Source organism: Cornus florida, unplaced genomic scaffold (genome assembly GCF_030987335.1).
Source record: "Cornus florida cultivar Cherokee Brave unplaced genomic scaffold, ASM3098733v1 CherokeeBrave_3.0.0_Hap2_Chr11, whole genome shotgun sequence".
NCBI classification, from domain to species: domain Eukaryota; kingdom Viridiplantae; phylum Streptophyta; class Magnoliopsida; order Cornales; family Cornaceae; genus Cornus; species Cornus florida.
In genome coordinates, this window is record NW_026775581.1 from 129,442,493 (window position 1) to 129,461,206 (window position 18,714).

The following is an 18,714-nucleotide window of genomic DNA, read 5'->3' on the forward strand; positions in this document are numbered from 1 at the left end:
TTACAAGTGGTATCAGGACCAGACCTAGTCCTCGCTCCAGTATGATGCCAAGTGCCCACTGAAGTGGAGTTCAAGACCATATCGTTCTCTGTTGTTAGGGGAGACGGTAACCTAATCCTTAGCAACTTAAGCCTTTTGGGTCAGGCATATGTCCGGCACTAGGCCACATATTCATTCCTATCATGCTAGGACCGAACATGTACTTGGCTCACTGCTACCGATGGTTTATTGAACCACTCGCCTACTGAGAACATGTTCCTCCACCTGCTCGCTCTAACATGTACAGACACAGGATAAAAGAAAAAAGTCGAGGGCAAATATCTCCTTCGAGCCACAGACCATTATTTAGTTAAAATTCACCATAGTTGAACACTTGAACCTACAGTCATAGTGATACCCTCTAAACAGATTTTCTTCACCATCGATAAAAATGAATATGTACAAAAGAAAAAAGTCATTACAAACTGTCACATTGCTGATGTTGCTTTGTATACTGGCCAAGACGGAGAGCCAACATATAAATGGTACTGAGCGGGAATTATGCACGAGGAATTTTTATTATTATTATTTTGTTCCTTTTTTCTTGGACTTGATAAGAATGGAATCTAAAGAATGACTCTACAGTGAAAATATCTGTTAAAAATACAACTATACATGGATACCACAGAGATCCTGGATGGCTACTATTCAACACTGGTCTCCAGAAGAGCTTAAACGTTGTGCCGCACGTTCTACACTGAGTTTATGTCGACGTAACCCATGCCACAACTCATCCGAATCACCATTCTCAAATCCAAGCTTAGTTATCTGCTCATGCAATGCCCTCAAATTGACAAGAGGAACAGTTGTTGGTCGCCCATGAGCACACTGCAGAGCAAATTCCACACATTTATTCAAGAAATCAGCTCTCTCTCTCTCTCTCTCTACCTGTACAGTCAAATCCACAAAATAACTAAGACGTGGTCAACTCACTTGGAAACACAACGAGGTCAGCTTCAGCTCTTCAACAAGGAGAGAACATTCCGAAGGTAGCAACGTGTCCCCAAACATGATTGCACCTAAATAGTCAAACCAATAAGCAAAGTAACCGTTTTTCATAAAAGCTTTAATTCCAGGAAAGAGACAAGAAAAGAATGGTGGTGCAAATTTTATCAACATGCTTAAGATTTGGCAGATAAACAACGAAAAAGGTCTCCTAGGCATACCTGCTAAACAAGGAAAAAGGAAAATTATATTGCCCAGCCCAATAACACTGGTCCACATGTAGGCAATATGGTTTAGAATTATTTGTTTTTTTTTTTTTTTTTTTTTGGGTAAATCTGAAAAGGAACTATGTATCACCTGAAATTTAAAATGGCCCATGTGGACAAGTGTTAGTCACATGCAATGTTTGAGATTTTCATACAAACCATTTATATGTGACAACCAATACTAAGTTCACTTGCTCATGTCTCCAGCAATTGTTTTTCATTGAGTTGCAGATGACATACCTCTGCATGCTTTGAAACTAAGGACCCGAAGAACAGATGGGGGTATTGTTGATGATCCATCAGTATCGGCTAGCTGTAGGTTGCAATATAATTTAGAGTGAGCAAAAACATCAAATATGGTATAAAGAGGATAATCAAGGATGCCTGGAAGAAAAGAAATATTTAGGTAACAATAAAAAAGTAAAAATTTCAAGACAACTCAAGGAAATGAAATAGAATGCTCCATATCACCTGTTGAAGATATTCTAGAAGATCTATTTCACTTAAATTGACTCCCAATATACATGGAACCTGCATGTCCACTAGAGATAATTATTATATAGTAATCATGATTAAATGGCTGGCACATTATGGGCAGCCTGAATTGAAACTCAGAAGAATACAAAACAAATTTCAAAAAATGGCTGCCCAACAACACAATGTCAGAACAAAAGGTAGGATGGAGAAATGATCCCTGAATGTCCATATGGTTTGTCCAGATCCTCAAATTCCCCCCCATTTATCAGCCCATACACTTGAAATATTCATACGTGACAAGAGAGTAGGACGTAGAAGAGAAGGCTCTTCAAGACCTAATTCTGAGTTTTCATTATATATTAAAATTCCTTTCTTCGGGTCCACCTGCACCCGTATAAACTTCAACCTAGCAATCTCTCCCCCAGTCTTGAGAAGGTTCAATAAAAATACCACAGTAAGGAACCTTCCCCTGATTTGATTCGATGTATGTGCTTGCATGAGCACCAGTGCAGGTATAGCCTAAATGCAGATCTTATTTTATTGCCATTTAAAGAACTTGATTGGTCAACATTACTTGAAAGGAAGTAACAATAAGTTTTCTAGCAGTAGCATTTCCTTCATGTGTATGTATATGTAACTAAATAATGGACAATTGGGATTGGGAAGGTGACCGAGAAAAGCAGCTGATTTCAGCTTGCAATAGGAGTTGAATGCCCAAGTTACAACAACAAAACAAGGGATGGTGCTTTACCGCCAGGAGTGTGACAACAGATGGCTGCCTGTGTAGAAGGTTCAAATTCCTGTAGAAAAAAAAAGAATTAGATAAACAAGGAAATTCCCAGTTAATGTATGAATTATGTAACAAGGACATTCCACATTCGCATATTCTATAGGTGTTATCTGCACAAATACTTCTTAAGTTACAGCTACTCATAACATACTTCACATCATTCTAAGGTCATTTTTTTAATGGATAATGACCCCTGAATTAGTATTCTTAGTACACAGATCATGAATAGGACTTCAACATTTGCCAGATGGTGGAATAGGAATTACTTCTTGAAGGACTTTGAATCATGAGCATGAATGTTGCAGATCCAACCCCAATTTTGAACTTGCTCGGCATAATTGTGCAGTAATTGATACCCAATCTCAGGCAGGACCTGTTATGACATGTTTGAAGACAATGAAAATCACTACTGAAAGAGCTTGAGAATTTCAGATATAGATAGAACTTAAAGCAGCTTTAGTGCCATAATCAGAGTACATCATATTGCACTATGTACATACCAATTCTTGTTCCGCATCCAAATATGTAATTGCCTTCATTTCTCCAGATAGCACCTAAGAATTTCACTAGTTTTCTGAGAAAACTTGATTTTCATTTTAAAAATAAATTTAAATTAATTTTACCAAAGCATTTACCTTCTGACGCAGTTCTTCCAGTCGGATCCTTTCGTCTGCGGCATGCTGTAAAAGACAACCACCGCCAAAAGTCATAAATATAGCCAAATGCCTGCAGCAGGCTTCAGCAATTCAATTATGCGTGTATGTTTCTATGTGTGCACATGCATGTTCACATACGGATAAATAAGCCCACAAAGGATCATACAGGTGTTTACGCACGCAAATTTTTTTTTTCTAGGCATCTGCTTAGGAAGACTGAAATATCATTTTTGACTAATGCTGATGTGAATTCCCTTCTAAAAAATTCTCATACAAGAAACTTTTGTCAGGATCAATATCTACAGTGCCCTTTTAAGACTCCTGACTCTTACACAATATGTGATTCAATAATGGATCAAATGCATGCATAATTTAAGATGCGATTGTGAACTTAGATGCAATCTTAAAAATATCGTTTACGAAGCATCATCATTCAATGTCATCAGGAAATGGAAAAAATAGAAGCTGCATCTCAAGAAAGTAAATGGAAAAAGAAACATGCACAGACCTGGTCGATAATAGCTAGTACTTCGCCAGCCACAATTGGAATGAATTTCTTATCCACAGGAAATGGAAAAAATAAAAGCTGCATCTCAAGAAAGTAAATGGAAAAAGAAACATGCACAGACCTGGTCGATAATAGCTAGTACTTCGCCAGCCACAATTGGAATGAATTTCTTATCCACCTGTTGCAGAACTTTGGCCTCCTCCAGACAATTCTTGTTGATAGATTCAGGAACTAATGAGTCACCAGAAAGGTGCAAGAGCCCAGAAAAGATGTCAAGTATAGAATCCTGGTTGTGAAGGTTATGTGATCTGTCTCCCTTCTGTATAATAAGGATGATTAAAACCACAAATTTCACAAGAAGCCCAATTTCTTATAGTGAACTGCAATAGTAGCAAAATATATCATTTGAAACTGTTAAGGCAGGCAATTATAAGGTACTCAACTGCAGTGCGTGGACAGCTGTTTCGCCATTTTAGCCCAGAATCCAATGAATCCTGAAACTCCTTTGCCGTAGTGTCTGAAGGATGAGATGGCATGGAATAAGAAGCATATCATCGTTATGGGCATGATAAAAGTATTCAGAGGTAAGATAATAGGCACAAGCTGTATGCAAATAATGGTAAAGAATTTTAAAAGACAAACTTGAATTTTATTTCTTGGGAAAATTGCATAAAACCCCCCTTTACTTTTAATTTTTGGCAAGAAACCCCCCTGAAGAAAAAATTTTGACATAAAACCCCCCCTGAGTATCAAATTTGTTGCAAAGTGATGTTATAATGACACAAATGCCCTGTACTATAAATTTTAAAAATATTTTCATATTTTATTTTATTTTTCTTTTTAATTTTAAAAAAAAATAGAACTTCCAAGAAAATTTTAAAAAATATACACACCATTAAAGTGAAGTTATAATACGAAAATACCTCTTAATGTAAATTTAAGAAAATTTAGGTTGTCTTAAAATGATTTTCATTTTAAAGAAAAGAATTAAGAATTTTTTTTATAAAAATTCCAAGGTATTTTCATTTTCTTATAGACACACCAATAAAAAAAAGTTTCAGATAAATTTTAACACCACCATGCCGAATTGAGTTATTTGTATTAATTTTAATTTTATATTAAGAGAAACCATTTTCTTAAATTTATATTAAGGGGCATTTGCGTCATAATAACATCACTTTGCAACAAATGGGATAGTTAGGGGGGTTTTAGGTCCAACTTTTTTCTGCAGGGAGTTTCTTGCCATAAATTGAAAGTAGAGGGGGTTATATGCAATTTGCCCCTATTTCTTTGTTGGATTATTCATAACTGCTTCTATATCATAATAAAAGTTGTGGGTCCAGAGTAGAAAAAGTTCCATCAGAGATTGTAAATCAACAATTCAAACTCTGATACTTGATTACGCCGGTACAAATATACCATATAGACATCTGTCTATAGAACCTGTTAAGTTCTTCCATTACAATGAGTACAAGTTTTTCCTATAAATAACAGCAGAATTACCTTGAGCTGAATCCTTATTGTAAATGTCAAGACCTTGGGACTTCTTTTGCATTTCACGTTTTGGAATCTCAATCACATCTGGTGTTTCTTTTCTATGTGGTCTGCACAAAATAGTAGTGAGTGAAGTTGGCATTTTACAGTGGATATGGAAATACAAAAGGTTTAAATACCTGTTAAAGAATGATAAATCTTCCACATAACTTGGCTTAGAATGTAGATGGCTTACAACAGATGATAGTTGTGAACGCTTCAACTCACTAGTTTCTGCACAACATACAAGTATATCAGTTGGCCTCCAATTTCATACTGCCTATAAGTCCCCTCCAAACAGTTAGTATTTGAAGGAGCACCTCGTGAAGTAGAGGCATCAAGGATGGTCGGGCTATTTGGTTCTCCTGCTTCCATAGTTAAATGATTGTTTAAGGCAAAGAATTTTGCCTTGCCTCTGTAAAATGGAGGAGCTGAATGGCTTCTTCTTGTCCTTCTTTTACGAACATATTTCTCTTCTTTGCATACAACATGATCCCTTTGGTTTTCAACCTTGTCTAGGTAAACTGATGAAGGAATGTGGCCTGATGGTACTGCATAAGTGTTAGCACCATCGTTGCCATGGGAGTCTAAACATAACCACTCTGTTTCATTAGCAAACATATCAGAACACTTGGGGGAAAACACATCATCCAAACTATACCCTTGGAGAGATCTACAAATATCTTCCTTGGAACCAGTAAAATTCTTGATATCCGACAAAATGTCTGTACAATTTGACGCAGACCAATATTCTCGCCTTGAGCAATTCCGCATGGTATCATAAATATACATGCAGTCCTTCCCTTCTCTGTCTGCCCAGTAGTTATATATAGAGTTGTCATCACGTATAATGGGCCTTCTAAGTGTATTCTTGAACATGAAATGTTCCACATCACAAGATTTAGTCCTAAGTAAGGGAGAGGACCATTCAGAATCAGAAGACCAATGACTTGAACCAAATTTTCTAGTTTGAGTGACTGAGTCAGGTGGAAGGTCATTCTCTTCGGCAAGACACTCTCCACCAATTGGAAAGGACTTTTCTGAATCTCTTGACAAAAAGTCCAAACTCGTATGCATGTCACGTTTACTTACCAGTTTGGCTTTTTCCGAACCCGAATGCATGTCACATTTAGTTATAAGTTTGGGAGAGGACCAACCACTTGCTGCCTCCTCCTGCCATAGAGTCCCTGAACAGAAATCTAAGTCCTGGTAACCATCATCATCCTCTCTAACATCAACACTGTCATCAGAGTTGAACCGATTCCGTTTCGTTCTGAAGCCATCAGTCTGGAACTCAAATCTTCCATCACTCAAAAATGAGGCCCCCTCTGGTGGAAGTTTTCTCCTTGAGGAGCAACTCTGCAGAAAGGGTTTTTTAAGATCATTGCTGACCTCGTCTACATCATAAAAACAATCACAAGATAATGCACTCTGTGGAAATCCTTTTTCCAAACCCGTATGCATCTCGCATTTAGTTGATAGTTTGGGAGAGGACCAACCACTTGCTGCCTCCTCCTGCCATAGAGTCCCTGAACAGAAATCTAAGTCCTGGTAACCATCATCAACCTCTCTAACATCAACACTATCATCAGAGTTGAACCGCTTCCGTTTGGCTCTGAAGCTATCAGTCTGGAACTCAAATTCTCCATCACTAGAAAATGAGGCCCCATCAAGTGGCAGTCTTCTCCTTGAGGAGCAACTCTGCAGAAAGGGTTTTTTAAGATCATTGCCGACCTCGTCTACATCATAACAATAGTCACAAGATAATGCACTCTGTGGAAATCCATTGCTCATGTTAGCACCAACATTAAGACAAGCATCCTCCCATCTCGAACCTATAATATTGTCAGCAAGTTCATTGGACTTTTCCGTAACAAAGAACTTATTCCTCAAAGAATTGTCTTTTGCAAAGAAAATATTATCATCTGCCCACAGGCTGTCACTGTTTTCTGTCACTCTGCATTGGGCAAGAGATCCATCAAATGACTGGAATGGCTGGTCAGTTTGATCGACAAATCTTACCCCAGTTTGATGCTCTTCAAATTCTGTGACATTTTGGTGAGACTTCCAAAATATGCTGTCCTTCCCGTGACATTTGTGGTCACTCTCTTCAGCTATTATCCCCAGGAGTGGGGAGGGAAGGCCAAAAGAAGCCTGATGATTTTGGATCTTGCCCCACTTCTTTGCAATTTCATAGTTTGCTGATTTAAAGAGAGAGAGAGAGAGAGAGAGAGATCTTCAGGTATGGGCTGGAGGAAACCGGAACACTTTTCTTTTTTCAGTTGTGAGCATGCTATATAGACAGCATTGAAAAGATATATATTATACTGCGAAGGTGGTGCTATTTCTATTCAAATACCTTGAGAAATTTAACTGCTCAGACAACTAGACATGATTCGCACTCTATTCATATTAGTATCAAAAAAGATGTTCGATTCTAAAAAGGTAAAAATATGAATGATACCTTCTTCTGCTGATACCATATTGTCACCTTCTTTCCACATATTTCCTTTTCCTGATTTGTCACTACCATCACCGTGGGAGTCTCCTAGAAACACATCAAGAAGTTATCACAAGTTTCAGAAACAAATTACTCAAAATTATGAACAAAGTGAGCAATATGTTTTTTCGTAAGTTTGTATTTTCACTCCAAAACTGTGTGATGGTTTTCTCAATAAAATAAGTATGGAAGACAACTAGAAATGGTTCGCACTCCATTCGTATTAGTATTTTAAAAAATTAAAAATAAAATAAATAAAATAAAAGATTTTTGACTAAAGGTAAAATATGAATAATACCCTCTTCTGCTGATACCATATTCTCACCTTCTACCCAAATATTTCCTTTTCCTGATTTTTCACAACCATGACCGTGGGATTCTCCTAGAATCACATCAACAAGTTATCACAAGTTTCAGAAACAAATTAATCAAAATTATGACAAAAGTGAGCAATATGTTTTTTCGTTAAGTTTAGCAGTTTACCATAAGTTGTATTTTCACTCCAAAACACTGAGATGGTTTTCTCTACAAAAGTAAGTATGGGAATCCAATCCTGGAATCAGAAAAAGAGAAGGAAGAGGATTCAGTGATCATCACAGATACTGTACTCTCAAACTATTTTACAATAAAAATACACCCAAATCAACCCAATTCGTGAAAAGAAATAAAATAAAATAAAATAAAATAAAATAAAATAAAATAATAAAAAATAAAAAAATAAAAAATAAAAATAAAAAAAGAAGAAGAAGAAGAAAAAGAAAAAGAAAAGAGAAAAAAAGGAAATGTTAAGTGACTGGGAATAAAGAAGCTTTAATATGGACAAGCCTACTGCAGAGTTTATTAAATCACTGACAAAAAATGCATGATCATAGCCGAAGTCTCGACAACTATATATTCTTTGATATCACCTAATGTACATGTGACTAATTTTTCATTTTTGTTCACTTATGTGCATTGAACGAAGCATTCCCATAGTCCATTTATAGCGATGTCCTGATTTGTTTGTGATCCCAAAGGTTAGCAGAAGGTCATAGTTTCTATATAAGACATGATTTACCCAGATGTAAAACGAGGTTCTCGGTTCCTCAATTCATGTACATAAAATTAGTCACTTGTTAGTGTTAAAACCTTTGTTACATGGACTTGGATATATGTGTCGAGTGCGGGAATATATCCAAGCGTCGGACATCAAACTCCTCAAACAGAAGGACACAGGAATATTGCTAAATACTCATATTATTTAGTAGTGTTACAAGATTTAAATATTAAAGTTACCCACCCTCTCTAGCAACTTAAGCTTTTAGAGTAGATGGGTGGTCAACATGGTATTAGAGCAAGTTAAACATGTGTTGTCACCATGAAATCATCGTCATCATTGTTGTTGGTGACAATTGTTATTGTCGCCGTTATTGAGTGGTTGTTGTTGAATGTAATTGATTTGTCATTGTGGTTTTGATGAGATCTGTAGCCGCTGTGTGGTGGTCGATGCTGTTGCGATGCCGGCGGCGGCGGCGGTGCATGTGGCTGCCGTCATTGTTGGGGACATCTCTACTTTGCCCAGGGTTTCGAACAAAAAACAGAATAAGGAGAAGAGTCTGATCCAGTAGTTATCCACCCAATTCAACCCGATGTGTTCCTACTTGGATTAACCAGATTGGGCCAACCCAATTCAACCCACATGGATAGAGCCAATTTGGCTCGATTAGAGCAGACTTTTAACCCGATCATGATACAACCCACATGGTATCAAAGCAGGCAAGGTCCTGAGTTGAAATCTCACCATCATCTAATAATTAAAATTGAAACATGTATCGCACCAAAGAAGGCCGCGCGCGCCGGGGGGGGGGGGGGGGGGTGGGCGATTTAAATATTAAAGTTACACCCTCTCTAGCAACTTAAGCTTTTAGAGCATATGGTAGTTAACAAATAGTTTTATCTTATTTTCTATAGTAAAATAATATATTTATATAACATAGTGTTCAATATAGGAATTTCACTCAGTTTGAAACAATAATATTATAAAATTATATTACTTGATATACTTATTAGGGGCATGTCTAACAAAAAGTATCGAGCATATCCTATACCCGTGTCCTAGTATTATGTGTCCGACACTCACACTTAACCTACTTTTGAAGAGTCCTGACTCCATATTACATAGGTTAAAACTAAAAAACCAATGGGAATGTGTGTTCAGCAAAATTTTACCTAAAGATTGTTAAGAGACGCAATATTGTGAATATACTACTACTAATATCAAACAAACTACAAAGTAGGCAGAACGTACTAAAAGTTCAAAACTTAAGGAATTAAAAATTTCTTCAATTTATATCGTCAAGATAAATTAAAACACCAATTATTTCTTTTGCTCATAATCAGATTTTTAAACTATTTTCATTTGCACAGAGGTATTCATTTCGCGTTAGCTAGAACACCTTGCCTTGTACAGAAAGACTCCTAGGGCTGCTTTCTAGGTTCAACAACTTAGAAATCACCACATTTCTTCAAGGAATTGAGACATAAATTATTATCTGCTTTAGATCTTTAAACTAATTTCATTTGCACAGAGGAATCTCTTTGAGTTTTCTAGAACATTTCAACATATAGAGGATTTTCCAGGTTATGATTTCACTTCAGCTACTTAATTCACAAGAAGATGCACAACTTTTCAGAAGCTTAATATAACATTCATAGACACCAAAGATTGAAAAAAGGAAGCTGATAAAGAGTAACTTCTTGATTTAAAATCAATTATCAAAATGAAAACTACATATACATTTCAATAATCCCGGATTTCAGATTTCAGCCTAGGCTCTAAAACATACTCTGAGAAATGAAACTAACATCGAGCCACTGAAAACAATCAAGTTGACAGCGGCAAATAAATATGTGATAATCCCGAAAAACTTGCAATTAATATGCGCATAAATAATATCACAATTGATGATCAAACAAGGAAAAGTGTTACCTTGAATACAACAGATGTCTTCGATGGTTCAAATGTTAAATCATAGCAAGAACGTGGGCATCTTAAGTTTAAAATGTAGGCCGCATATGTTTGAGACCTATTTTGCTTCCCATTTTGAGATGTAGTGTTGGCCTTCCACAAATCCAAACAGTTGAACCTTGTTGCCAACTGATTCAACAGTTTATGTATAGGCCCTTTGCAAATATATCGTGAATTGATGTCTACACATTTGGAGGTCAAGAAAACAAAAGCATAAAATACTTAATCCTCTTTAATACCAATCCATCCAAACCAAGATAAACTCTGTACATCATCACTGATAAGCACAGTCATGGATACAGACATAGTGAAAGGCCTGCAAAAACAAGCACCCAGCATGGATATTTGAAATATATAATAAAAAATAAAATAAAAAAACACATTTAAATCAGTTATAACATCAGCATGAATTTTTATACCTTCGCAGAGGAAGTATCAAAAGGACCAGAGACGTATCCAGAAAGCTTAAAGTCACCATGAGAGACATCCAACTCATGCAGAGAACTGGAAACCTCAAATCCAAAACCACTCGTCAAGAGTGACAAAGGAGAGGAGGAAGCATATGTGCAGAGCAACTCATCATCACTGCATGCAGATAATAGAAAATGTAAGGAAACAGATACATTTTTATACAGCTTCTATCTTGCAAATGGAGTGGGGGAAAACCTCTCAATATCAACAACTTTGAAGGAAACTTTCGGGTGCACGAGGGCAATCCTAAGTACACATTTTTTCACTGACTGCAAGACCTTCTTTGGGCTTCCAGTTTAATTATGCAAATCACATCCACACCAAGTCGAGGAAAAGCATCATCAGTACAATAATCATTGAAGGTAGTTGAGAACCATTTTGATAGATTTTAGACCAAACTACAAAAAATATACTAGGTAAAGAGGTACCTTGATTGCATATGCTTCCTCCGAACTGGTTGATTGTAAAATAAGTCACGAATAATGACTGCAAGGAGCCGGGAATTTATAGATAAACTAAAATTTCTTTCATGGTAATTGACAAAGGAAAATAATATTAATTTTGTTCCCCATAAAGGAAACTTCATATATACATACACCCTGGAATCATTAAAATCGGATATTATGTGAAAGATATAAGAGAATTTGGAGAAAGCAGTGTCAAACAACTCGAACCCTCGAAGAAAACGGATGCCCCTACTTCTACTAATTAGCTAATACAACAAATCTACAATAGTTTCATAGTGCTTGATTATTGATTGGTTTTTCTTCTTAACAGGTTACAGAAACGACATTGCTTGCTAACACCCATGCTTAAAAAAAAATAATAATAAATTAAGCAAACCTATTCGGACATTGAGAAAGTTACATTTCCAAGTATGCCCCTGTCAAATATTTATCCAATAGAGCATTTGTTATACATTCTACCTCTCTCATTTTCACAGACAGCATACCAAAAAATAATTTCTTTAAGAGACAACATCCCATAACATTTGCAATATAGCGAAAACTGAAAAGAGTTGTGCAAAGCAATGCTTTCTCATCACTTCTAACAGGCATTGTTACAGAAAGAACTTGAGAAAAGTGATATAAAACATTGGACATCTGTTTGCATTCTATGCCACATAGAAAAAAACAATTTTTTATTCATAACTAATAAAGAATAATATGAAAAATGAAAATGTTCTGCCTGCACTAGGAAAATATTAATCAAATGTCGCCAGAGGAGAATCTTAAGTTGAAATTCTAAACGGCTAATCAATTCCTGGATATATTCCTAATTAACATTTAGTTTAACGTTTGCAAATCATTCACTGCTCACCTCAGATTATATTTCATAAAGCATATATCAAAGTAAACATCAAGATCAACCAATGATACATTAACTCAAGTTCACATAAGTTTTTATTTGCTGACTTGCTTCGAATTATCACTTTAAAAAGTCTATATGATTACATTTAATCCTTTCCCCTTGGTTGTTTCTTTTCACACTTAAAAAAGAAAATTAACAAAGATGAGGGAAAATTTTCAGACAGGTAAATTAGTGTTTGGATCAATTGTGTACCAATTTTTGGAACATGCATTCCAAAATTTTAATCGCCAGGTTTCAGCATTTTCTGGTGACTGTTGAAATGAAAATTATTTCCTAAATGGTGTCTAGAATTCCCGTGAACATTGAAATCATTATTTCCTAAATGGATATGTTCGATACTTTTTGTTAGACATGCCCCTCATAAGTATATCAAGTAATATAATTTTATAATATTATTGTTTCAAATGAGTGAAATTCCTCTATTGAATACTATGTTATATAAATATATTACTTTACTCTAGAAAATAAGAGAAAACTATTTGTTAACTACCATCTACTCTAAAAGTTTAAGTTACTAGAGAGAGTGCAACTTTAATATTTAAATCCTCTAACACGCCCCCTCACATGTGGCCTTCTTTTGGTGCAATACATGTTTCAATTTTAATTATTAGATGATGGTGAGATTTCAACTGAGGACGTTGCCTGCTCTGATACCATGTCATACCATGTGGGTCGAAATATGCTCCAATCAAGCCAAATTGGCTCTATCGGGTTATCCGAGTAGGAACACATCGGGTTGAATTGGGTGGATAAATACGGGGTCAGACCTCTTCCCTGTATTCTATTTGTTGTTAGAAACCCTAGGCAGTAGAGATCTCCCCAACAATGACAGCAGCCACACATGCCGCCACTGCCGCAACAACGTCGACCACCACACAGCGACGACTATAGATCTCGACAAACAGCAACGACAAATCAATTATATTCATCAACAACCACTCAATAAAGGCGACGATAACAACTGCCACCAACAACAATGACGATGATGATTTCATGCATTCCAAAATTAGTGTTTGGATCAGTTGTGTACCAATTTTTGGAACATGTATCTCAAAATTTTAATCACTAGGTTTCAGCATTTTCTGGTGACTCGGCTTGAAATGAAGACTATTTCCTAAATGGTGTCTAGAATTCAGGTGAACATTGAAATCATGATCTCAAGAACACTATGGTATTTATCTGTAACTGCTCACATAGGAGGGGAAGTAATAGATTTTGTTCCTACATCTAAGAACTGATTGAATGGAACACGATTTGCTTATAAAGAAGTGCTAAATATCAAAAAAGAAGTCAGCATCTGAAAGGCTGTGAAGGTAGTCAAGGTACTTTGCTAAAACATGTGTGGGAAGAGTTGTTCTGCAATCGATTTGCTATATATTATAAAATTAATCATCACAAACATACTCTATCTCACCATTCCACAATTTAGGTTAAGAAAGCCTGGTTGCAACCATGTAAAATTTAAATAGATAAGTCTTATTTCACCATTCCAGTTATATAGAGCCATATTCTCTGCTAAGCCATACGAGAAGAGTCTTTCACTCGGTAAATCTCTCTGTTTTTGGATTTGAGGAGAACACATCATTAAGAAGAAGAATGAATGAATATAGAAGTAACCGAAAGGATATTAATAATTTCTTATTTTGGTGAAATTATTGATATTGTAAAACCAGGATCTTTCCTTCTGCACCCATTAAGCCGGCTCCAATTGATGTGTTTGCAATACCTTCCACCTAAATATTCTTTGATAAATAAAGATTGTATTATAGGTTAAAGCACTAAAGGGGTTCAACCAGTATATGTGACTATGTGAGTGTGGAGACTCGATCAACACCTTCCAAAAAAATGTCAATGTCATGTCCTTCAGTTGCTTGCCGCTTATAAATCCACTCACAGTTTTATTAAACCTTTCAAAGATAAATTGCACTGCATCTTTCTATCTAAGTTATCTAACATTTTAATATGCTGGTAAAAAATGAAAAAAGAGAGGGGAAAAGTAATAAGAAAAGAATGAATAGATCTTCCAAAGGGGAAAATTAAGCTGTGCATGCTAACGATGACCAATCATGAGGTCCATGACAATTGTACCTGTTGTGCCAACATCTTGTCTACTGTCATCAATTCCAAGATACAAACACTTGCATCCCTGAGATGAATGATGGAATATTCGAAAATCATGACACTTGAATGAATTATGACAAAGATACTAAGAACTGGTAATGAAAAAATATACTCTAAACACTTAAGAACCATCCATGCCTTTATGATCTTGCGATATCCGTTTGGCGTCCTGTGTGCTTTTGTAACAATTTCCAGCAAAGAAACATCAGAAATGGAGCCCAGTGCTTCTCCCCTAAAGCCAAAGCTCCCAGTGGCACCGTCCATATCAGTCAAATGGTCAAATTTTGATGTTGCTGTTCACACGGTAAAATGAGTAAATATAAAAATGCTATGGTCTGCATATTAATCTGAACTCATATGAATTAAACAAAGTTTTCAGTAGACATATGTTTGCTGGAGTTATGTCGTTAGATATTCTTCTACACTAGTAATATTTACTACAGCAATTCAACTAACCCCCATGGCCCAAAAACTAAAAATAAAAAATTTATGTAAGATATTCAAATGAACAACTGCTTTATACAGCATGACTACATATGTAAGTTAGTGATCCATCCAAATGCGTCGATTGGCAATAACTGAGACAGTCACGATGAAAAGGGGAAAAAAGGATAGAGAGAGAGAAATTAGTTACCGTATTTTTCACCCAATAACACTAACCCATCCCGAGTAATGCCAGATCCTGCAAGTGATAGACATAATGGATAAAATCAAGATAGAATCAAGTGCACCACATGATTTAACTCTTAAACGTACTACCAACCATTGTCCACTACTTTAATGCAGCAAGTCCCGACAGCTACAGCAATGGATACCTGAAAGAATAAACATTGTTACATTATCAAGATTTTTTTACCCTTCTCCCTCTCTCTTCTTATTTAGTTATTTTTTTTTTAGTTGTCTCCTTACCTTTCTTAAAAGCAACAATTCAACATCTGTAGATGACAGATGTTAGACACTTAAAACAATTATAGAAGCACAAAATTACACAAAGTGGTTCAACAAACCGCTGAAAAATAAATTAAGTGACTGGTTTACAAAAAAACAAAAAAACAAAAAAACAAAAAAAGAGAGAGAGAGAGAGAGAGAGAGATTTTAACATACATTGAGAGCATAATATGATATTAAAAGTAACAAATGTGAGAGATATTCTTTCATTCTTATGTTTGTCCTTGTCCGAGAGCTATAGTCAAATCCGACCTGCTTATAATTGAGTAAAATTCTTGTCACATGAATCCAACCAGTGAACTCAGCATGTAAATCCAAACCTGTTGAGTTTGAAGTTTGGATGGATCCATAATGGTTTATATACATCTAGATCAACAAATGAATATTTCTAGACCAAGCAAACTCGACACTTTTACTAAATAGGCTGTCCCCAACCTGCTAATTCTTGGCAGGTTTGCTCCATTAGGTCAGTCTTTTTGCCAGCTCTCTGGGTGTGTGTTCATATCTCTATTACATTCCCTGACATATTAATGAATTCTTTCACATCAATAACAATTCTCTCCTAAATCACCACCACCACTCAACCCCTACCTTCTCAAATAATAATATGAAAAATATACGTATCAATACATCGCACAACATTGTCACTAAATCATGGTTTACATCCATATATTCGTGTATTCATAAACATATATTATATATAGCATGCAAAACAATCATGTTACCTTCGATGCGCCTGCGTCGAGACTGTTAAAAATCAGCTCTTCCACTACCCTCGTCAAGTCGAACAGCATAATGCCAGACCGCACTGAACTGTGCACGGCCTCTGGCAAGTGCTTGATGCTCCCCATGAAGACCCAATCAGGAAATATATACAATTACTTCAATCTATGAATGTTAGAGTTAGTGTATTCACATAAAAACCAACGTCATAATTTAAATCATATTTGCAAGTACAAAATTTGTGATCAAAGTGCAACATAAACAAAACCCAGAAGCAGGATTGCAAATTGTTAAATGTTTCACTTCAAAAACCAAAATATACATTTGCACGAAAATAAATAAAATATGTGTATGAGTAAATCATATTTGCAAGTACAAAATTTGGCGATCAAAGTGTAACATAAACAAAGCCCCAGAAGCAGAATTGCAAATTGTTAAATTTTTCGATTCAATAATCAAAAGATACATATGCGCGAAAATAAAAAAAAATGTGTATGTGTAAATCATATTTGCAAGTACAAAGTTCGTGATGCAAGTGTAACATAAACAAAACACAGAAGCAAAATTGCAAATTGTTAAATGTTTCGCTTCAAGAATCAAAATATACATATGCGCGAAAATAAATAAAATATGTGTGTGTATATCATATTTGCAAGTACAAAATTCGTGATCAAATTGTAACATAAACAAAACCCAGAAGCAGAATTGCAAATTGTTAAATGTTTCGCTTCAAGAATAAAAATATACATATGCGCGAAAATAAATAAAATATGTGTATGTGTAAATCACATTTGCAAGTACAAAATTCGTGATCAAATTGTAACATAAACAAAACCCAGAAGCAGAATTGCAAATTATCAAATGTTTCGCTTCAAGAATCAAAATATAAATATGCGCGTAAATAAATAAAATAATCGTATATGTGTATATATTGTGCATGTGAACAAATAAGATTGCGCATAATTGCTTACCTGACGGAAATAAAGAAGGGAAACATTAGGGTTTTAATCAATCTTGAACGGTGAACAAAGAAGCGGCACAGGTTCGATTTTGTGGTTTCAAAACCTGGATATTAAAAATGGCGGTCGAAGAATGGTTTACAGTGCACTGTTCTAAGTTGCGCCTGTAGAGTAGTGTTACACCCAGGTTTAACAATAATTACTACGCCGTTAGTTACCTGTCACCGTAAGTAAACAGTTTTTTTATGATTTTTTTTTTTTTTTTTTTATTACCGTTCATATATTCTCAATTTGAAAATTAAAATACCTAAAATGCCCTTTAAATAAATTTTTAAAAAAAAATTATATTCATAAATTTTATTAAGGATATTTTTAAATTTTTATTTAAAAAATTGGTCAAAATTGACCACCAGAATAATTTGTTACAAATTTTGGAATTATAAGGATTTATATACACATGCACGTGTTGTGTTGCCCCCAATAGTTGAGTTGCTCATTTATGTCCCAAATTCTTTTCCCTTTAACAACTAACACTTAACATTCTTACCAAGAATAAAAAAAAAAAATTATATGCACATAACCAATATTTTTTATATACGAGTTTTTTATCTTCTTTTTTTATTTACTTTATCCTAAATAAAAACTAACTTCTATTTATTTTATTTTATTTTCGTGATTACCACTTTCTTTGATATTTTGAGAATCTCAATGGGAAGTTGAAAATTAAGAAAATGATATTCAATCTAACTTAATAGTTCAAGTGGCTCTGGTTGATTAAATTAAAAAGAGTTTCTATTTATTTTAAGTTTTATTTGGACTTAACTTATAATTGTGTTTGATCGGTCAATTAAATTCAAAGAGTGGAGTTAAAAAAAAGTAGATGTGCAATTTATGCTACTGAAATTGACTCAATGAAAGAACTTAAACAATCTTATTTATTTACTTTTAATTACTCAATTGGGTTTTATATGAATTTTTTTAACCTAATATCAATTCAGTTTTAGTACTACTAAAGGTATTGGCAATCAAATCCAAAACCAAACAAGACAATAGACATGTGTTACTAAGATCAGTAGAATTTTTATTAAATTATTGATAATCCTATACTAAACTTCTTAAAACTTGATTCTTTCTCGACCAACTAATAAGGCCAACTTGAGCATTAACCATTTTTATTTTTTATTTTTTATTTTTTGAAAAACAAACTTATATTGACCCACTTGAGTTTAGCGATTGAGTGTACTCCAACCGATTTTCACATATTAAATTAAACACAAAATTGTTTCATTTACAAACACAAATAAGTTTACGCCATTATTAAAAGGTTGCATTTGTGAGGGAAAAAAAAAGTGTGACAGTTTTAGAAAACATAAAATTGAGGCAAAAGTGCAAAAAAAATC

The 18,714-nt window shown here is 34.9% G+C and overlaps 1 protein-coding gene across 2 annotated transcripts; it reads right to left on the reverse strand.

Annotated features, from left to right (window-relative positions):
• Window positions 1–325: 325 nt before the first annotated feature.
• Window positions 326–17,733, reverse strand: LOC132287154 (DNA mismatch repair protein MLH3). Of its 2 annotated transcripts, XM_059789674.1 has the most exons (27): window positions 17,327–17,727; window positions 16,358–16,520; window positions 15,448–15,499; window positions 15,319–15,366; window positions 14,823–14,977; window positions 14,652–14,709; window positions 11,621–11,678; window positions 11,388–11,480; window positions 11,141–11,306; window positions 11,022–11,037; window positions 10,683–10,903; window positions 8,198–8,267; window positions 8,013–8,096; window positions 7,679–7,762; window positions 5,535–7,415; window positions 5,355–5,448; window positions 5,185–5,285; window positions 4,125–4,198; window positions 3,803–4,000; window positions 3,153–3,197; window positions 3,018–3,071; window positions 2,784–2,890; window positions 2,479–2,527; window positions 1,722–1,781; window positions 1,491–1,563; window positions 973–1,058; window positions 326–867 (listed from the first exon to the last, which is right to left on the reverse strand). In XM_059789674.1, the coding sequence occupies exons 2-27, from the start codon at window positions 16,481–16,483 to the stop codon at window positions 688–690; spliced, it is 4,233 nt and encodes a 1,410-aa protein (XP_059645657.1). In that variant the 5' UTR covers window positions 16,484–16,520; window positions 17,327–17,727; the 3' UTR covers window positions 326–687. The 2 variants fall into 2 exon arrangements, 1 of the variants encoding a protein (XP_059645657.1); XR_009472939.1 differs by lacking the exons at window positions 326–867; window positions 973–1,058; window positions 1,491–1,563; ... (2 more) ...; window positions 2,784–2,890; window positions 3,018–3,071 and having other exon boundaries at window positions 3,682–4,000; window positions 17,327–17,733.
• Between the last annotated feature and the right edge of the window lie 981 nt (window positions 17,734–18,714).